This window comes from Mytilus californianus, unplaced genomic scaffold (genome assembly GCF_021869535.1).
Source record: "Mytilus californianus isolate M0D057914Y unplaced genomic scaffold, xbMytCali1.0.p SCAF_8, whole genome shotgun sequence".
Lineage (NCBI taxonomy): Eukaryota > Metazoa > Mollusca > Bivalvia > Mytilida > Mytilidae > Mytilus > Mytilus californianus.
The window spans coordinates 33,309,298-33,328,691 of record NW_026262734.1 but is presented as its reverse complement, the minus strand read 5'-3'; the positions used below and the strand labels follow the sequence as shown (position 1 = coordinate 33,328,691).

The window sequence follows — 19,394 nt, the reverse complement described above, 5'->3', positions numbered from 1 at the left end:
GAACAAGTCAGACATGATGTCTGTTAAATGGGAGTACCTGGAAATAAACATAGTTTATTCAATTTGAGAAAACTCAACACTTTAGTCAAGATATTCTCAAATATGGAAAGGTTTTACAGAGGAAAATTCAAACTACTTCAATAATTCAATTTTCCTTTCAAAAGTGCAAAGACAGAAAATAATGGAATTCAAGAAATTTGTACTTCAGCTTCATCACAGTAAATGTTGGCAATGAATAACTCATCTAATTAACACTTGTGTAATTATCGGGGATTATAATTACATTGTAGTTGTAATAGCCATTAAGAAAATATTAAATTACAGACATAATTCTTGAGAGATATAACACTTGTCTTCCCAACACATTGATATGTTGAAGACTTTGTGTATATGCCAAGTATTAATGTCTGAACCATCTTCAGCATTGGTATCTTGACAGAATATCTTGCAAGAATTATGAATTCAACATATATTTGGACATTTAGCTAATGATTTAAGGACCACACCTAATTTAATTTGTGCAAATAATCTAGATTTTTTTTTATATTCAGCTTCCTGTATTGTATGTTTTCATAGAAGAGGTCTAGCTGATTCAGTTTAGACTCTGGTTTGTGCAGCATGTTACCTATTGTTTTTATTTCCCCTGTTAATAATTTCATTGTCCATGACCCTCTCTGTGACCTCTGAACCCCTTACTTGTGAAACAGTACCCTTAGTAATAGGCCTATCACACAGCAGTTTTTGAAAATTTCTGTCCTTTAACATGCATGCCTTTTTTCTGATCACCCTAAGGTCATTTTGATCAGACTGGGTTTTGGTTGGAACAAAAATGCTTTGGAGTACTTATTTGTAAACAGACCATGTATCCAATAAAATTTTATCTGGCCTCATAGCATGATCATAGCATGAGACCACTTGTGATTTTCTTGGTCAAGAAAGAAGATCTATATATAAGCTTTTTCATACATGATTTTTAAAATGACTTGGTCAGTCCTGATAAAACTTTTGAACTACTACTACTAAAGCTCTATTAAGAAAGGATAGTAATGTTCACTTCTTGCTCAAAATAGAAACAATTTCACATCATAATACATAAAATTTGTATCAATAATTAAGTATTCGCAGCTATGATCCTATCACATGCTGATTTTAATCACAACATGAAAGTAACGGCATTAAGCTGATATATCTAACATTATAAGCAATGATACTGAGAAAACTTATGCCTAAATGATCAGAAAAATAAACTTGTATTTGTTGGCTTGGCTTCAAACATAATTAGAAAACCATAGGATCACAGATTCCTACAGAATAATTGCAGAAACAGTTGATTATATTGTAGGTATCAAGTGAAGTAAACAAAAACATTGGGGTACCAGTAATAACCTTGAGTTTATCAATGACATTGAGGCTGTCATTGAGGTAAGCCACATCGAAGGAATTAGCAACACAGAGTAAATTTCAAAACAGATAGCTCTATATGGACTGAGAAACATGAAGATGACCAAACATCAGGATGATAATGCCAGTGGGACAGCAACCCAAAAGTAAATATCTCTCCTTCAAAGGAGATAGCCTAAGAAACAATTCAGGAATAAATTGCTTGCCGATCGCAGCTGGATACGACCGCAGCTGGATACAACCGCAGAGGTCCAACACCGAACAGTTGGGGCAAACATGGACGCAATATTCACGCTTGATACAGGTTTGAATTTGGATTGTAATTAAATATTTGACACATAAAAGGTTTCTGACACAGAATAACTGTAGTCAAAGAACTTAGAATTGGTTATATGATTTGAATTTATATTCAATTTTTTGCTTTTGTGCAATACACTTTGCTGTTTTTGTGCAATACACTTTGCTGTTGCGAATTGACCCCACCCCCCCCTCCCCCCACAAAAAAAAAAAAAAAATTACCCCCCCCCCCCCCTTTTTTTTTTTGCTTTTGTGCAATACACTATGCTGTTGTGTATTAACACCCCCCCACACACACACACACTTTTTTTTGGCCAAAAAAATAATATTTGAAGAATTTTTCTTTTTTTTTAATTTCTGAAATCTGAAATGAGAAAAAATTTACCCCCACAATTTCAAAAATTCTTTCCCTCAAGATATGGTCATAATCTCAATTCAAATTTCCAATTGAGTTTGCAACCATAATTACCCATTTAAATTTACCATACTGCTAACTTAATCTATTTTATAATAGAATTTAAAATATGGTGTCAAATCTTTCATATGGATTTTTTTGTAAAAAAAAAAAGATGCAACATTTTCAGATACTTTTACTAGTCTTCCTTTATAAATATGCATTTCTTTAAACATAATTTAAAAGCAGTGAAAGGGAGGTAATCAAAATGTTGTATTTGGATTACCTCCCTTACACTGCTTTTAAATTGTCTTAATTGTTCATTAACCATTACTTTATACATAATTTAAAAGCAGTGTAAGGGAGGTAATTCAAATGATGTATTTGAATTACCTCCCTTACACTGCTTTAAATTATGTTTTGTACTAAAGTATTTGTCCATTAACCAGGACACCCTTGTTTTTCCCCCTTTTTCGCCCCCAATTCCTTAATGGTTTGAGCCATAACCCCCCAAAGCAAATCCTAACCATCCCTTTGTGGTATGGAAACTTGTGGTATAATTTCAGAGAGATCCATACACCGTTCCACAAATTATTGTCTGGAAACTAGAAAAATGCTTATTTTTGGCCCCTAATTCCTTAACTGTTGGTACCATAACCCCCAAAATCAATCCCAGCCTTCCTTTTGTGGTATTGAACCTTATGGTAAAATTTCATAGAGATCCATTCACTTAAAGTAAGTTATTGTGCGAAAACCAATGTGTCTTCGGACAACGAAGACGACGCCAACGTCATACCAATATACGACAAAAAATTTTGCGGTCGTATAAAAATGACCAAACAGCGTATTGTCCTAAAAACAAATTCAAATATATAAATAGAGACATCAGAAGAAAATATCAACTCACTGACCACTGCAATATAGCACCTAGACAATTGGTATGGTTTTGAAAAGGACAGAACCCAAATTAATAGGTGCACTTAGCACTGCCACTACCATCAAACTTATATAGATACATATCATAATCCATGCTCATAACATTTGTTGTGCATCTAGTATAAAACCACAACTACTGTTAATTCACACAATTTTGAATGTCAAGTATTGCTATTGTTGAACAATGGACAAAACAAGAATGTGTCCATAGTACACAGATGCCCCACTCACACTATCATTTTCTATGTTCAGTGGACTGTGAAATTGGGGTCAAAACTCTAATTTGGCATTAAAATTAGAAAGATCATATCATAGGGAACATGTGTACTAAGTTTCAAGTTGATTGGACTTCAACTTCAGCAAAAACTACCTTGACCAAAAACTTAAACCTGAAGCGGGACAGACGGACGAAGGAACGGACGCACATACCGAAAAACATAATGCCCCTAGGTGGGGCATATAAAAATGAGTCTATCTATAGCCATTTCAGGAAATGATGCAAACACTTAATCCTATCAAAGTGCGATATGCCAGTATTTCATTTCTAATTGCAATTTTCCCCAATAATAAAAACACTGCAAAATTTCTGAATATACAGTACTCAAGCACCAATGAATTTTGTGCAGAAAGCAGAGAAACAAAGGTAAAAACAATATATGACTGTGGGTGTAACAAAACATGTTTATGCCACAAACAATCTACAATTAGCTCATAATTAGCAGATCAATCACCTGCTTATAAATTATTTGAAGAGCATGGTAACATTAGGATAAAGCAAGTGTACTGTTATGCTGGTGACATCAGTTATGTAGGAGGTATGATGGATCTGTAAGTCTTTTGGCAGAGAACCAGGTCAAAGGCACCTACATTGTATCAAAGGTTATAGAAAATTGCAAATGTTTCAGCATATTAGATTGAATACATAATTTCTGTAATTTTTTACTTTGGCAAGAAGTTTGGTAGCTACATGGTAAAGCATTGAAACATGATGCTGTCACTGTAGTTTTTCTACCCTGATTAGAATATTTCTGCAGTAAATGCTGTAAAATCACCTGTTGTGAATATCCATTGATCTTGAAGAGTGCTAGTTTAATTTGTGAGAGCAAGACCAAAAATAGCATATCAGTTGAAAGCAGATTTTATAACATTGTCTGATTTTGTGGCCTTTATACATATAGCATTCATAAATATTGATAAGCACAGATTGTTTGTGTATAGGGAAACTTACTATTTTGTGGAGTTCATCCTCATCGTCTATGTTGTCATAGGTAGGCATGGTCCTTGTTTTTTGGTCTCCTTCTTTATTTGAAAATCTGTTTGAGGTGGATTTTTCACCCTGAAATCAGAAAACCAAACTAATAAAAAATTCTTACATGCAACACATGATGGAGGTTAGGGTAGCTGTCTCATGTTGAATATTGGAGTACTGAAATATTCCTCTCTCCGAAGAAATATGCATTTTGAATATTTTGAAATTTTTTATATTTAACCCTTTTAGCAAGAATTTCAATGAGAAGATAACCTGATGCAGAACTCACTACAAAACAATCGATCTTCCAAATATTTCAAATCTGAATGCAAAATGTAACCTTAAGTTATGAAGATCCTGATTGTCATGTCTAAATGATAAAAAATCTGTACCTCTAGCATGCATGATGCCTTGTACAGGCCTTTACACTCCCCTTCAAACCCGATTATAATTTACCTGTATGCTGTAAGGTACCTTCCTCTGGAATGACAAATTCTAGAAATTCTCCTTTCAAATGGAATGTTATAAAACTGCTACAAAATCTAGATATCCCTGACACTAACATATAATATTGAGTCACTTTTTTACTAATAATCAACTAATTATTGTTATTTAATTACTGTCTTTCTAGACAAGAGCATGGAATGAAGATTTTGGTAGATTCCTGTATTACCGATAAGTTACCGTGGCAACAATCAAGTGTTAATGTAATGCATTACTCTTCTCAATCTCTCCAAAACGTTTGTTTTTATTCTCACTTTTGGCACTGTGTCGATAAGTAGCTTCCTTAAAATCAAGTTTGGCAAATGTCAACAGTTGTCTTCTGTGTTTTGTGCATGTTAAATAAACTGTTTAAAACAAGGTTTAATTAGTTTAAAACAGCTTGAGCCTACTTAATCAATGTACAAGATTAGTACATAGTACAAAGTTTAGGTCTGGGATTGCAATTTTCCTAGAAAGTCTGTTAAATTGGTGAAAATTATATATGATTACCGGTAGTGCCAAATTTGTATAAATAATTCTTGAGGACTGCTGAATTCCCCTGTAGATTCCAGACACTGAAATTTCAGCAGGTTAATCAAACTTTCTTATATATTTTTATTTCAAAACAAAATAATGACATTTGATGGCTGGGGAAATCTACATTGCTCATGAAAATATGGTAAATTTTACCAAATATTCAATGTTTTCCTAATATACCATTATCAATTTATCATTTGATATCGTTTATAAAATTATGGTTGCTTAATGCCCATTTGTTCAATTTTAAAGAAGAAAATGTATGCGGTTCATAAGTGTTTCTCGTTTCTCATTTTTTATATAGATTAGACCGTTGGTTTTCCCGTTTGAATGGTTTTACACTAGTAATTTTTGGGGTCCTTTATAGCTTACTGTTCGGTGTGAGCCAAGGCTCCGTGTTGAAGACCGTACTTTGACCTATAATGGTTTACTTTTATAAATTTTGACATGGATGGAGATTTGTCTCATTGGCACTCATACCACATCTTCTTATATCTATATACAGTAGAAACATGTTTGCTGTAATTTGTCTTTTTTTAGCATAATGTAGATGTATGCATCTTTAAATTATCATCTTCATCAGACAAAAATTTCTTTTTAACAAAGGGCAGATAATTCAGGTTTTTTTTACATAGCACAGTCTCAGTGTCCTTGAAAATGCGATGATTAGACCAATCAGACTATCTAACAAAGAAATATTCCCATAATGCAAAGCCAATTTCTCAATGGGTACATTTCATTTCAATGTCATTAAGAAATGTTTGACAAAATATGAAATGCTTAAACCATAATTCTAGTGGAACTTAATTATTTCACTGAGCAATACTGATTTCAATACTAATCAAATAGGATAGAATTCAAATTAAACTTACAAGTTACCAGAAATTTGGTTAATTTATGCATAGTTTTAATCATAAAGTGATAAGAGTTTGAGACAAAGTGTTGTCAGAGATACTACTATAAATCAACATTTCAACACCGATATATCAGTGCATCATTTAAACCTTACATGTTTTTCAAAAGATGAGTAATTTAGTTAAATTCTATTAAAAATTTGGCCATGCTTACAAATTTTTAGACATATTACTCATTTACTAGTTGATTATAATTGATCGAACTAATTTAAGTGTTGCTATTTTCATACGTTTACACTCAAAGTAACAACAAGATGAACTAAGTATAATAATCTGCTTATCATGAATTTTGAGTAATAAATTTAATTTTTACACAGATATATAGCAAGTATATCAGAGCTGTTGGTTTATCTATTGAGATAAACACAGTTGTAACAACAATTTATCTATCAGTACATATGGCTCCTAACAGAATACTTCTGGCATTAGTTATCTGACCACAGGTATTCCTGTTCTTTGTAAACAGGTAAATTAAGCCTAAGCAGACGTGAAATATGCATATCTTAGAGTCTGAAGGGAATAATGTTTGTTATTTATGATATGTAATGTTTACTTCTAGTTTTCTATTCATGATTAATTACAGTCATTAGACTCATATCAGTAAATATAATACATGAGTAAATAAATTACATTCATCAAGAAAAAAAATGTTTTGAATTTACAGTGAAAAATTGATACTGAATGGTTGAAGAAGGATTGGGCTGATTTATATTATACAAATATTAAATAAATCTGTATTAAATTGGCGGAAAATCCAGGGGAACTTTCATGAAGGACTGTTGCAAAAATTGTGCAAAGATCATGGGATGAACTAGCTAAAATCAAATATGAATTTGCCCCTTATCTTTTTCATTGAATATGCTAAGTTGCTCTATTCTCTTAAAAGTCAAATAAATGTATTGACGTAATTACTATTTGCCCACAAGGCAATATTAGTGTACAAAGGCGTTAAGTAAACAATAGGCAACGCAATTGACTTTAGTTACATAGTTAACGAATAGCAGCAAATCCTTGACAAGCACAATGAGGATAAAAGCTTGTATTCTTTTGTATCAATTGAAACTTATCCATCTAAGACTTATCTCATTGGTCAAACACATTTTAATTTTAAGACAATAAGCAAGGTTACCAGAACAAAATTGACAAGCTATTTACAGCTGTCAGTCAATGCTTTACACCCTCCTGGGATAATGATCTGGCCACAAGACCTAATTACTCTATAATGGAGGTCCAGATGTTACAGATATAAACATTGACATAACCTAGAATGACCCAGATCATATGACCTTAGATGGCACCTGCAAGAACTCAAAGGTTGAAGACTTCTGTAACATGAAGAAGCTATGTTTTTAATGCCTATTCTGTATTTGTTTATTTTTGTAACATAATTTAGGAAAATTGTATTCATATGAAAAATGGGAATAATCATAAACCATAATTCAACAAAAATAAACAAACCTATGATGGCCAAAAGAAAAATGATGAAAAGACAAACAACAGTTACTGTCCACAAACACTACACTGAAAATCTAATATTGAACAACATTAACCTCACAAAAACCTTGGGTGCACTAGTTCTCCTCTGGGATGGTAAGTGGTTTCTACTCCAATAGTGACATCATTTTAATGTTGCGCCACTCCATAAAGTACCTCATCTAATGGGGAACATAATGACCAAGATGAAGATAAAATCTCAATGAAATGACAGTTTCTCTTTCACTAACACTTTTTTCTAGATGGTAATTGGTATTGTCTTGGAATTCAACCTTGTCACCAATTTTGCAATTACAACAAAACTCTAATACATGAGAAGTTGATCCTAAAGATGACTGCATGCCCAGAAGTAATTACTTTTAATTGAATCTTCAAAATTTATTATCTACTTGTTTATATTGATATTTTGACGCCACATACCTCTTCAAACCTGCTCCTCAAGTACGATAGTTTACGGAATGGCGATCTGCCTGACAATGCAGCCATGATTATATAGTCTCTTATTAATCACAATGTATAAAAGTCTGTCTATATTTTCACAAAGAAAATAGTCTTTGTTTTTATAACCTTTCTAATTCTGATCCATCATATCTTTCTCTCTCTCAAATTTGATTTTTCTTCTTGGAAAGAAATCCTCTTAAATGCATTAATTTCACAACCACAACTATTTTCTAGATTGGAAAACTTTACCAAACTCCTTTGCAGTTAAAATGAAAGTAGACATCCAAAGAAGCACTCTTTTCTATAAAACTGTAAAACATAAACCCACAACAAAGGCTTTTTTCCCAATGTACCATGAATGTTTATCTTACAGAATCCAGAAAAAAAATGGCATTAGGATTACACTATCTCTCCACGGGAACCGTGAACTTCAAATTTTCAAAATCTCAGATCTTTTGAGGTTTTATAAGATAAGACTCATGACTAATGTGCACTTTTTATATAAGATTCTGATCATCCAGAAGCCTATATCAAATCTGGTAAATTTGAAGGTTAATCGGAATAAATTGACTATGCATTGATGGGAGACAAGGCCTGGTCAATCTTATATATACTTGTTTAGGTTCATTTTTAAAAGGCAATTGTCTATAACATGACTTTGTTGATCCAGAACATTACGTATTTTGCACAATTTGTGTACTTAGCTTTCGAAAATCTTTTGAATGTAGTGATATAGTAAATATGTGATTATTTTTGTAAATAGAAGATTGGGATCTCTAAAGATGTTAAACATACAAATAAAATCGTGAAGAACATAATTAAATTGTAATAAACAATCTCCCAGAAAACATCAATATGTAATAAAAAAGGTATCAAAGATGCTCCAAGTAATCACAGTTAATGCAACGAAGCTTTATTCCTCAGATATACAACTGTTTACTAATAAAAGCAAAATCAAAGAAAACTCCTTCCAACTAAGTCCTCAAACTGTCAACATCAAAGTCTATTTAAAAGTATACCTGAGTTTGGTAAGACAATGACCTTTTTAATACCTGCCAATAAATTTTTATTGAAAATTTCTTTTTATAAGTCGCAAAAAAAATGATAGTGTATCATCTTTTCACAAACCTTCACACACAAGATATCATAATCAAGAAATTGAACCAATAAAATATTTATTTTAGCTTAAAGAAAATAATCATGCATTTTTAAAAGTGCCTGTCCTAAGCTAGAAAACAACATTTTGAAACAATTCGAAAGAGAAAACTTATGGTCTGATTGAATATAATAGCATTAAACGAAAAATGTTTATGGCAGACGGCAAAAACGACAAGCTCCTGGCTTCGGGTAAGCACATAAAGAATGCAGCTGGGTTAAACATGTTTGTGAGCACCCAACCCTCCCCTTACCCCAAGGACACTGGTTCAAAAAGCACAAAATTAGAACGAACTGTAAATATTATGGTAATTGAAAAGAGAATTAGGCATCAGATCGGTGCTAAGATTTATTATTAGAAGACTATAATTCACTTTGATTTCCCCTATCAGTTATGGTTTTCAAGAAATCAGAGAAAATTACTAGCTTAATATATCAAAATTAGTTTACAAGTTTGATAATTGTTGGTCTGTTAATGCCAATTATCAGCATACCACAAGGAGGAATTCTACAAGTACATGTAAACCACTGAATCAGGAATAGAATTCTTTGTTCCTACCAGATACATCACAGATATGTAGGTAATACACACATACCTACCTAATTACTAAAGGTAAAGTGGATGTGGAGGAAGCGTTTAAGTGAAAATTGTTCTTCTAATTGGTCTCTGAGAGGTGAAGTACGCCTTGTGTTTTCAGATGAAAAGATAATAATTAATGATGGGATCCTGACGTTATAGACAGAAATTTATTGTAAACAATAACAAGAAAGTTTAAAAAGTCAGACAGGGAAGTACAGAATACTTACTGTAAATTAAAAAAATTCTGTGATATTTTTATCATTTGACTTTGTGTTGATTGTCAAATAATCAAAATAATAAATAAATACAATAATTTGAATTCACTGCATTACTTTTTCATTTACTTTAAGGGGGGAAAGGGGTGGTATTTTAATCATCTTTACTTTATTCTGACAATTTATTAAATTTTGCTGTAAAAGCAAAGACTTTAGGCTTACCAAGTACCTTATTCTGACCATTTACAAACTGTATGTGCCTCTGTACCCATGGTATGTGTTCCTTAACTTTCGTTTTAGTTTTAAAGTTTGCATTGATGAGAATTGCAATTTGGAGAAATGGATAAGTGCTGGATGTGGGAAAACCCCTTTTTTTGTTAAATCACTAAGGAACTTTACCGAAACTTAGATAAATTATGACTTAAAACCTAAGAATAACTTTTGCTGTTAGTTAGGTACATCTGTACCCTGTAGTTTTTACCTTGACGCTGCAGTCTTTATTTAAATCCTTATCTCTACCTATCAGGAATCAACTGCTAGTAAATCAACTTACAGATATAACCTTGAGAAAATATCAGCAAAACAAATAGATATTACTCTCCTTGAAACAACAAATTCTATGAAATTAGCAAAACATTGGTCAAATAAATATATGAAAGTGATATACAACGTGGATGTTTTAAGGGTCTATTTTTGTGGATCTGTGGATACATTGAACCAAACTACATATAATATTCCATTTGTTTTGTTACGCACAAATTAATGATGAGATAGAGGATTCTTGAAGCAAATTTTTTTTCAGTACACATGTTGGTTGATACCCACAAAGGTAAATGTATCTACTGTTGACAGTTTCTAATGGATACTTGCCCTTGGTTGTTACCCAATTTCTATATTTGTTATTTTTGCAGTCTCTTAAATACTGGCTATATTTGTATAAAGACCCTCTTTTGAATTTTTCAAAATTAGCATATAAGTCATTTGAAGATTTCAGTGTACCTTTAACAAACACATTTTTCAGTTTCTTAAATTCGTTGGTTTTGACCATGTCTGGAATAATAAAGGAAAACTGTCAGAAGGAAAACTCATATCTGCAGTGAAAAAAAGATTACAAAAAAAGATATGAAAAATATTTTTCTCATGTTTATCAGGTGAAGACCTAAACAAATAACATACATATTACAAGCTAAAACAGGAATATAAACCTGAGACTTATACAAAGTTGAATATCTGGAAACAATATATTAGACAGTTCTGTAAATTAAGAATTTCTAACCATAATTTACACATCGAAAAAGGAAGATATAATAATATGAATTTGGATCAAAGAATATGTAAACATTGTATTGATAACAAAATTGAAGATGAGTTTCATTTCATATGTGAATGCACCCTCTATCAAGAAGATAGGAAAGAGTTTTAAGATCACATTGTTCATACTATACCATGCTTTTGTAATTTAGATAATTTTGATAAATTTAGATATTTAATGAACTGTTTGGAGACTGATGTTCTCAACAGATTTCTTTTATATATAGACAAATGTATCATGATCAGAAATTCATCAGTGGGAATAATTGCATAATATTGATGTGGGTGTTTTGTCTATTGTTTGTTATACGACACACTATTGCTGTCTCTTTTTTGTTTTATTTTTTCTATGTTTTCATGTATTTCAGCGATGATCCTTTTGTACTGGATTTTATACTGAATAAAATTAGTTAGTTACTTACTTAATATGTTTTTTGGGAGTTATTCCCATTGGCCAATTTAAATTAATCTAACCTGACTTTAGATTAAAGGAGTGTAACCAGGGGACTTGCCCATTCCCCTGTTTTTTGTTTTTTTACTGCAAGTTTCTAATTCCCCCCCTCCCCCCTTTCTCTCTTTCAAAATCTGGATCTACCAATATGAAATGCACATTAAATCATAGAGAATTTGAATCAACTAAATACCAATGACATCACACAAAAATAAATAGGAGCTTAGCTCATAATTTAATTGATATGTCACACATATTCAAAAACAGTTGGCAGGGAAGACTTCAAAAACCAAAAATATCCATGAGAGCACAAATGTTCTTTTCTGTTTCATTTAAATTTTGCAGCGAGATAACAAAACAGGAATCTCCAAAACAACATTTTTTATGATAAACCAATCAATTGCATAATGTGATGACAAAATAGTTACAAGAAAGTGTGAAAGTCACATGATTAGCTATTGGGCTTCTTAAACAAGGTTCAATCAGGGGAAATAAGTCAAGAAAAGTCCACATCAAAAATAAATGTTACCGCCATGCATTAAAAAATATCATATCTAAATCACAATCCTTCATTTGTACCTCGTAAAATTTTAAAGCTTCATTTGTTTACTTCTTTGTATAATACTGATAATGTAACCTGCAGTGAGCCCCTCATTTGCAGCTATGCTTGCTGACATTTTAGGAAGTGTGTAAGATGATGCCTACCAGGTAGCAACAGAACTAATACATTACAATCATTAATGTTCTAATGGACAATCTTATCTGTTAATTAGATCATCCATATCTATACAAGCAATGCATTGTTATTTATCTAGGCTTGGTGGTAGATGCATTTTTGATGCAGAAGTTTTAATAGATAACTACCAATACAAATGTGAATATGGCTTACTTACCTGGACCCACAAACCCCTCAAATTTATAATGAAAATATGTTACACTTTCATCAATATTTCATAATGTATGGCACCTTTTCTAAACATTTTTTTTTTCTAAATGCATGTTTATATATTTGCCTGAATATGATTACTTGTATATTCTTATAAAAACATCAATTACTTATTTAAGAATGACATATCCTGTAATCATTTTTAACCCAATTTTCAATATTCTCCCATGATGCATATTCTCCAAAATTTCCCAAAAAATACAATTTAAACTGCAGTTCTAAAATCAAATTCACTTTTTATGGTCTGGGGTCAGTCAATGCTGACTGTCTAATCTGAGAAAGATAAACTACAAAAAAAAAAAACAGGTTAAAAATGATTTCAGATTTACATTTACACTGTTTACTTAAGAAAAATCATAAAATAAAACGAGAAAAAAAAATGCCAAATTCTCTCCTGACTTGGGTGCAAGCTGCCAAACTCATGGTGGCAATTGAGTTTTTTTTTCTTAATCTTGATGCTCACAATAGATAATAGGTAACAAAAATTCCTTATTTTCTGACATTTCTTTTTCTTCATTGCAATAAATCTTTTAATTTTCACTTAATACCTTTCATAAAGATAAAATCCTATGATTTGAATTTCAAATATCTTCATAAATAATTGATTTAGATTATCTAAATGAAAGATACCTCATCTATTGGTAAATTTTACATATTATAAAAATCACTTTAAGCAACAGGTGCCAGAAAACAAAGAAAAACCATAACTATTGTTAAATAGTCTTTTTTTTACTTTTTTCCTGTTACTTTGTGTTAAACTTACCTTATTAAAAACTTATAAAATCAGAATGTATTAATCACAATTGTTTCCACAATAAAAGTTGCTCCTACGACCTTCACAATATTCTCAAGATCGCATGTGCCTCTTTCTGTTTACAACACATATAAATATTCTCTGAGCACTGTAATCCTTTGCCAAACAAATAATCAAGTTTTTTCCTGTTTCCTCATTATTATGGAGGATCTTTACAGATGCTTGATTTTTGATAATCAGTTATTAATCCCTGGTCAGGGCATTGAGATTGGAATCTGATTGCAGATATAATTACCTAATTATTAACAGATGTGCAATAATTAATAACATATATTTTTTCCTCAATGAGTTTTTACTTTCTTCTAATTAATCTGATTTTATGTAATTTGTTCTTATCCAAATAAACTTCAAAACATTAATGTATCTAGTTTTTATTTTACAAAAGTGTATACAAATTAAAAGCCATAACATAGTACATGATGGCTTAATGGTTACAAGAGCACAATTATTTGTAATGCATTTTCCATGGGTACAAGTGGTGTTCTTTATTTCATTTCTTAAAAAATAATAGCCTAGAAAAAATGAGTAGTGTCAATGTTGTATAAGTGTAAAGTTTTTGATCATGTGACAAAAAGTTATTCTAAAATGCAGTAGAAAAAATAACATCTATATTTTTTTTACTTAATTGGAAAGGCAAATTTTAAATGGCTCCTTCGTAAAAATATTTACTAAATTTTCTACAATTTGTAATATTATTTCAATGTTTTGGATTTTTTCAACCTTTCAATTATAAATAATTCCAACCCTGTATCCTCCAATCAGGAGATGCACAAGATTTTATTCTGAGTACCATCTTGGGGTAAAAAAAGTTGCTGGTAAAATGTATACAAATAGTTGCGCTTTTGTAACCTTGTACATCTATAATAATACTAACAGTGTTTTTTGAAGATTACATGAATTTAAGTTCTTCTGTCTTTTTGTGATTTAAATTTTATTTGAATCAAGTCAACTACATAAATGCTGAATTGTGTTATTTATGATATTTTTTAATGCATAAACATGGTCCTAAATTGCAAGTATAGTTGTCTAAAAAATGTATTTACTTTTGAATGCAATATTATTTGCTTCAATAAGAAGTCCTTAAAGATTGGCTTTAGAGGGCTTAGGGATTAGGTTTCTTATTTTAACTAACTATGTCTTTCCTTTAAAATAAAGAAGATATTATCATTGCTATTAATATTATTCCTTGATAAAAGTTTGTCAAATTATTTAAAAAGTTCAGAGAATACTTTTTGTTGAATTATTTTTAACTTCTTGTCGAATTATTTTTAAAAGTTCAGAAGAATACCTCTTTTAAAATTATTTAAAATTTCAAAAGAATACTTCAGGTCATAAAAACTATGTTAAGCTGCACAATATTCTTTCTACATTCTGAAGGACATCTGACAGAGTACTTTTATCATACGCAAAGGTTTTGTTACTTGGGCTGAAACAGATGCTGTGTCATTTATGGAATTCATTATTTTAAATCTTACTTGTTGCCAAATGAACCAATATGAACTTCCGAGGGCAATAACTATGTTTGGAGTCCAAATCGTATCCCTAATACAAATTGATTAAAATCTTAGTTGATCAATTCCAACAAAATAAATATTAAAAGCAAAATAAAAAGTTCCTAAACATGCTTTTGCATGAATGATGTCACCTACCCACTAATTAGGTGTAACTGAAGCATGACAAGTAGGTCAAGCTGACATATACTTCCAGTCAGATGTAACTGAAGCATGAGAAGTAGGTCAAGCTGACATATACTTTAACCAGTATGCTAAACTATTCCTGAAAGAGTACCTTCGAAAGAATACCCTTGTCTATGTTAATATAATCCTACAACTTCTTTATACCCTAACATCACAAGCATACAGATTAATTAGTTTCACAACTCCATAAAATAAATTAATTTGGCATTTAATTGAGAAATTATATGTATTTACCTCCTCAATAAACTATACAAAGCATTTAGGTTTCTTTTATGCATTATTTTTTTACTGTATTAATTTAAAGGGATCCTGTTTAGCAGAGGACATAGTGTAGATTGATTTAAACTTTGCCAGGATCTGCTCTCTGAAGATGATCTTACAATAATTATAAACATTTGTGAAAGTTGAACAAATGTCAGAGAAGTACAAGAAGGTTACTTGATCAGTGAGAAAAAATCAATGATTGATCCGTGAGAAAAATTCAATACAATGTATTTATTCAGTGAGGAAACTTTATAGTCACTATCCTAGAAAAGGATACCTATAGTATGCAGGGTCAGTTTTATCAAATTCATAGACTTACAGAAACATGTACCAAAAATTCCTTTGAATCCTCAGAAGTGTTGCTGTATTTTATATAAAAGGTTTTTTTGTTAATACATATAGCTGATTTGTTTATCCTTGCAATCTTAATTTAGCTATCCCTGAATATAAATTTAGCAAGAAATTAGATTTTTTTCGGTATTATTTGGAAATGCTGTGAACAAGGGGAATTAATTCTAGCATACATCCAGAATTTCACCAGAAGTTGTCTATCTTTATATCTTATAAACGTCTCAAACTGATTGAAAGAAGCATTACCTAATTACATTGCATAATTAACACATAGGCCTTGACTTCTGTGCCAAATAAATGCCAATCAAACACACCCTAATTTGAGAAAGAATGAAATGACAAGAAGGAAGCATGTTAAAACTGTAAATTATTTTGGCAATGGTTCTGACCTGACTTCTATAAAATTAAAATAATTGACCCAAAAATGTTTCAGATTTTTGTATGCTGGTTGAAAATTAGTTTTTTTTTTCTCTCTCTAATTTTTATTTAACTTTTCCCAGAGCAACCTCTCATTACTTAAGTATCTGTCGCAAAGTGATGTAATAATGTGAAGATTTTATCATTTATGTCTTGATTCATTACAAACTACGTGGATCTCAAACTGTATAACAGTCAAGTCAGTTCTAAATTGTTCCTGTGCAGTTTTGTAAACAAGAAAAGGGAAATCAAAATGATTTGAAAACGGTAAAAGTAAGAGAAAATGTTTGTTCACTAATAATAAGACTAGAACTTACTGCGTAACAAAAAAATCTTAAGAGTTAAATGTTTTGCTAGTGTAATTTTAGCTTTAACTAAAAAAATGAAAAACTTATGTCTAACTCATACATTTTCAATAATTCTTCTATAAGTTATACCAGACAAACATTCAGATGACACAGACAAATAATATGCTTGTTTGACTCTAATATTTCCTTCCAGCGGCCGGAAAAATGAGCATCAGAAAAAAAACAATGTTAATTCATCAGATACATAAAATAAGAAAAATGTGAATTTACTGAAGGTTGCAGAATTGACAAGCAGGGATCCCACAATCCCCAATTTTGTCAAACCTAGAGACAGTTTGTGTTTAACTTAACATTTTCTTAACATATCATTTATCTTTAGCTATGCATAAGAAGACATTATAAATTTCCTTGAAAATATTTGTTCAGGATAAGTGAGTATAATTGACAGCTATTAATCAAGTGCACCTTATCATTTAAATGACTAGGTCAGGTGCGCTCTACTGAGTTAAAAAGCAATCAAAAATAATTTTGCAATTTATATATGGATTTTTTCTTTCACCAAAAACTTTCTTTCTGATTCATATGCCTGTTTCATATCTTTTAAAGATGTGGCTGTTTATCTTTTTATATCAACTGTTTTTCCTACACCTTTCATTCAACTTCAGAGGAAAGTATTGTTTATTTTGAAATACATATTTTTTTTATTCTGTAATCTGAATTATTTTTCTTTAGTAACGCCTTTAACACAACAATCTATCTAGTTAAAATTAATCATGCACCAAACAATAAAAGTTTGTTGAAAGAACGAGTTTTCATTCCAAATAAATCTCTGAGATTCTCAAAGCCTCCTAACAATAAATTGCATAACGACTGTCTGGTATCATACAAAAACACAGAGAAAGAAAAGATTGCAGGTAACTACTTCCAAAGTTTTTGTGCATGCAATTACAGTTCTACTTAAAGAAATAATTACAATGCTATTACAACTAAGATTCTTTCTTTAACTCTTTTGTTTGTGTTTCATTACCATAAAAAAATTTGTAAGGGTTCAGCGGAACCCAGTGTCTCGCCTACTTTTTCTGTTAATCGCAGGCTCAACAAAAATGAGGAAGTAAATCAATAAAAATATTCCTCTTGATACTATCTTTTGATTGTAAGAAGCTTCTGTCCAAGTTTGGTAAAAATCCAGGATAGTTTATGAATCTAATAAATGTTTAAAAACTTTAACTGCAGACTGAATGTAATGTTAACTGGAAGAAAACAAAATTTCCTTCTAGATACTAGCATTTGATCATAAACAAGCTTCTGTCCAAGTTTGGTACAAATCCAAAATGGTATAAGAAAGTTATTAAAATTTTAAAAACTTTAACCACAGGGTGAATGTGTTGTTTCCTGGCAGAAAATCTTAGTCCATTTAAAAGTAAAATAAGGAAAAAATGGATTTATTTTTTTTACAAAATTTCCTTCTAGATACTAGCTTTTGATCATAAAAAAGCTTCTGTCCAAGTTTGGTACAAATCCAAAATAGTATAAGAAAGTTATTAAAATTTTAAAAACTTTAACCACAGAGTGAATGTGTTGTTTCCTGGCAGAAAATCTTAGTCCATTTAAAAGTAAAATAAGGAAAAAATGGATTTATTTTTTTACAAAATTTACTTCTGGATACTATCTTATGATCATAAACAAGCTTCTGTCCAAGTTTGGTACAAACCCAGGATAGTTTAAGAAAGTTATCAAAATTTTAAAAACTTTAACCACAGAGTGAATGTAATATTTCCCGGCAGAAAAACTTAGTCCATTTATAAGTAAAATACGGAAAAAATGGAATTTTATTTTTACAAAATTTACTTCTGGATACTATCTTATGATCATAAACAAGCTTCTGTCCAAGTTTGGTAGAAATCAAGGATAGTTTAAGAAAGTTATTAAAATTTCAAAAACTTTAACCACAGAGTGAATATTTGTGGACGCCGCCGATGACGACGACGCCGACGGAATGTAGGATCGCTATGTCTCGCTTTTTCGACTAAAGTCGAAGGCTCGACAAAAAAGAGACAGGTATCTAGGATTAAATCAAAAACCATAAAGATAAGCAGACACCATCATGGCCAAAAAAGGGAAAACAAATATAATTTGATGCTTGTACAGTAAGAAAAAAAAATGGAGAATGTGTCCATGGGATATAACTTGCATATAATGTTATGAAGGGGCATAACTCCAGAACATTAAAAGTGACACCATCCAAAGTCCAACTTGATCTGCGTTTTTTTGGTAATAAGCATTGTGTATAAGTTTCATAACATTTGGTTGTGGCAAACTTAAGTTAGAGAACGGAAACCACTTTAGGGACGCAAGTACCGATTGATGGACAGACCAACAGACAGACAAAGATAAACCTTAATGCCCCCTTCTCTAGGGCGGGGGCATAAAAATTTCAGAATGAAAAAAAAACAAAACATAACCCACTTGAAGTTAAATGGTGCTTCCCTATACAACAGTCAACATAACACTACATAAAAAATAAAGACCTCAAGCAACACAGACCCACCAAACATCAGAGGTGATCTAAGCTGATACTGAAGGGATACAGCTTCACTTGTGGCACCTGTCATGTTGATTATGGCAAGTAAAAATTTTAAATCAAAATATTTTTTTAGTTTTGTTTATATATAAAAGTAATGAGATGTCTTCTGATTGTCAGTGAAACAACTACTGGTAACCAACAAAGACCAAAGGACA

General features: G+C 31.1%; 1 protein-coding gene across 11 annotated transcripts in view; it reads right to left on the bottom strand.

Moving 5' to 3' along the window:
• LOC127711762 (uncharacterized) overlaps positions 1-19,394 on the bottom strand; it is a 135,151-nt gene that overhangs the window by 18,005 nt on the left and 97,752 nt on the right. For all 11 annotated transcript variants that reach the window (XM_052217874.1, XM_052217879.1, XM_052217882.1 and 8 more), the window contains one exon: positions 4,257-4,364. In XM_052217874.1, coding sequence (XP_052073834.1) covers positions 4,257-4,364 — 108 coding nt within the window. The remainder of the gene's footprint in view (positions 1-4,256; positions 4,365-19,394) is intronic.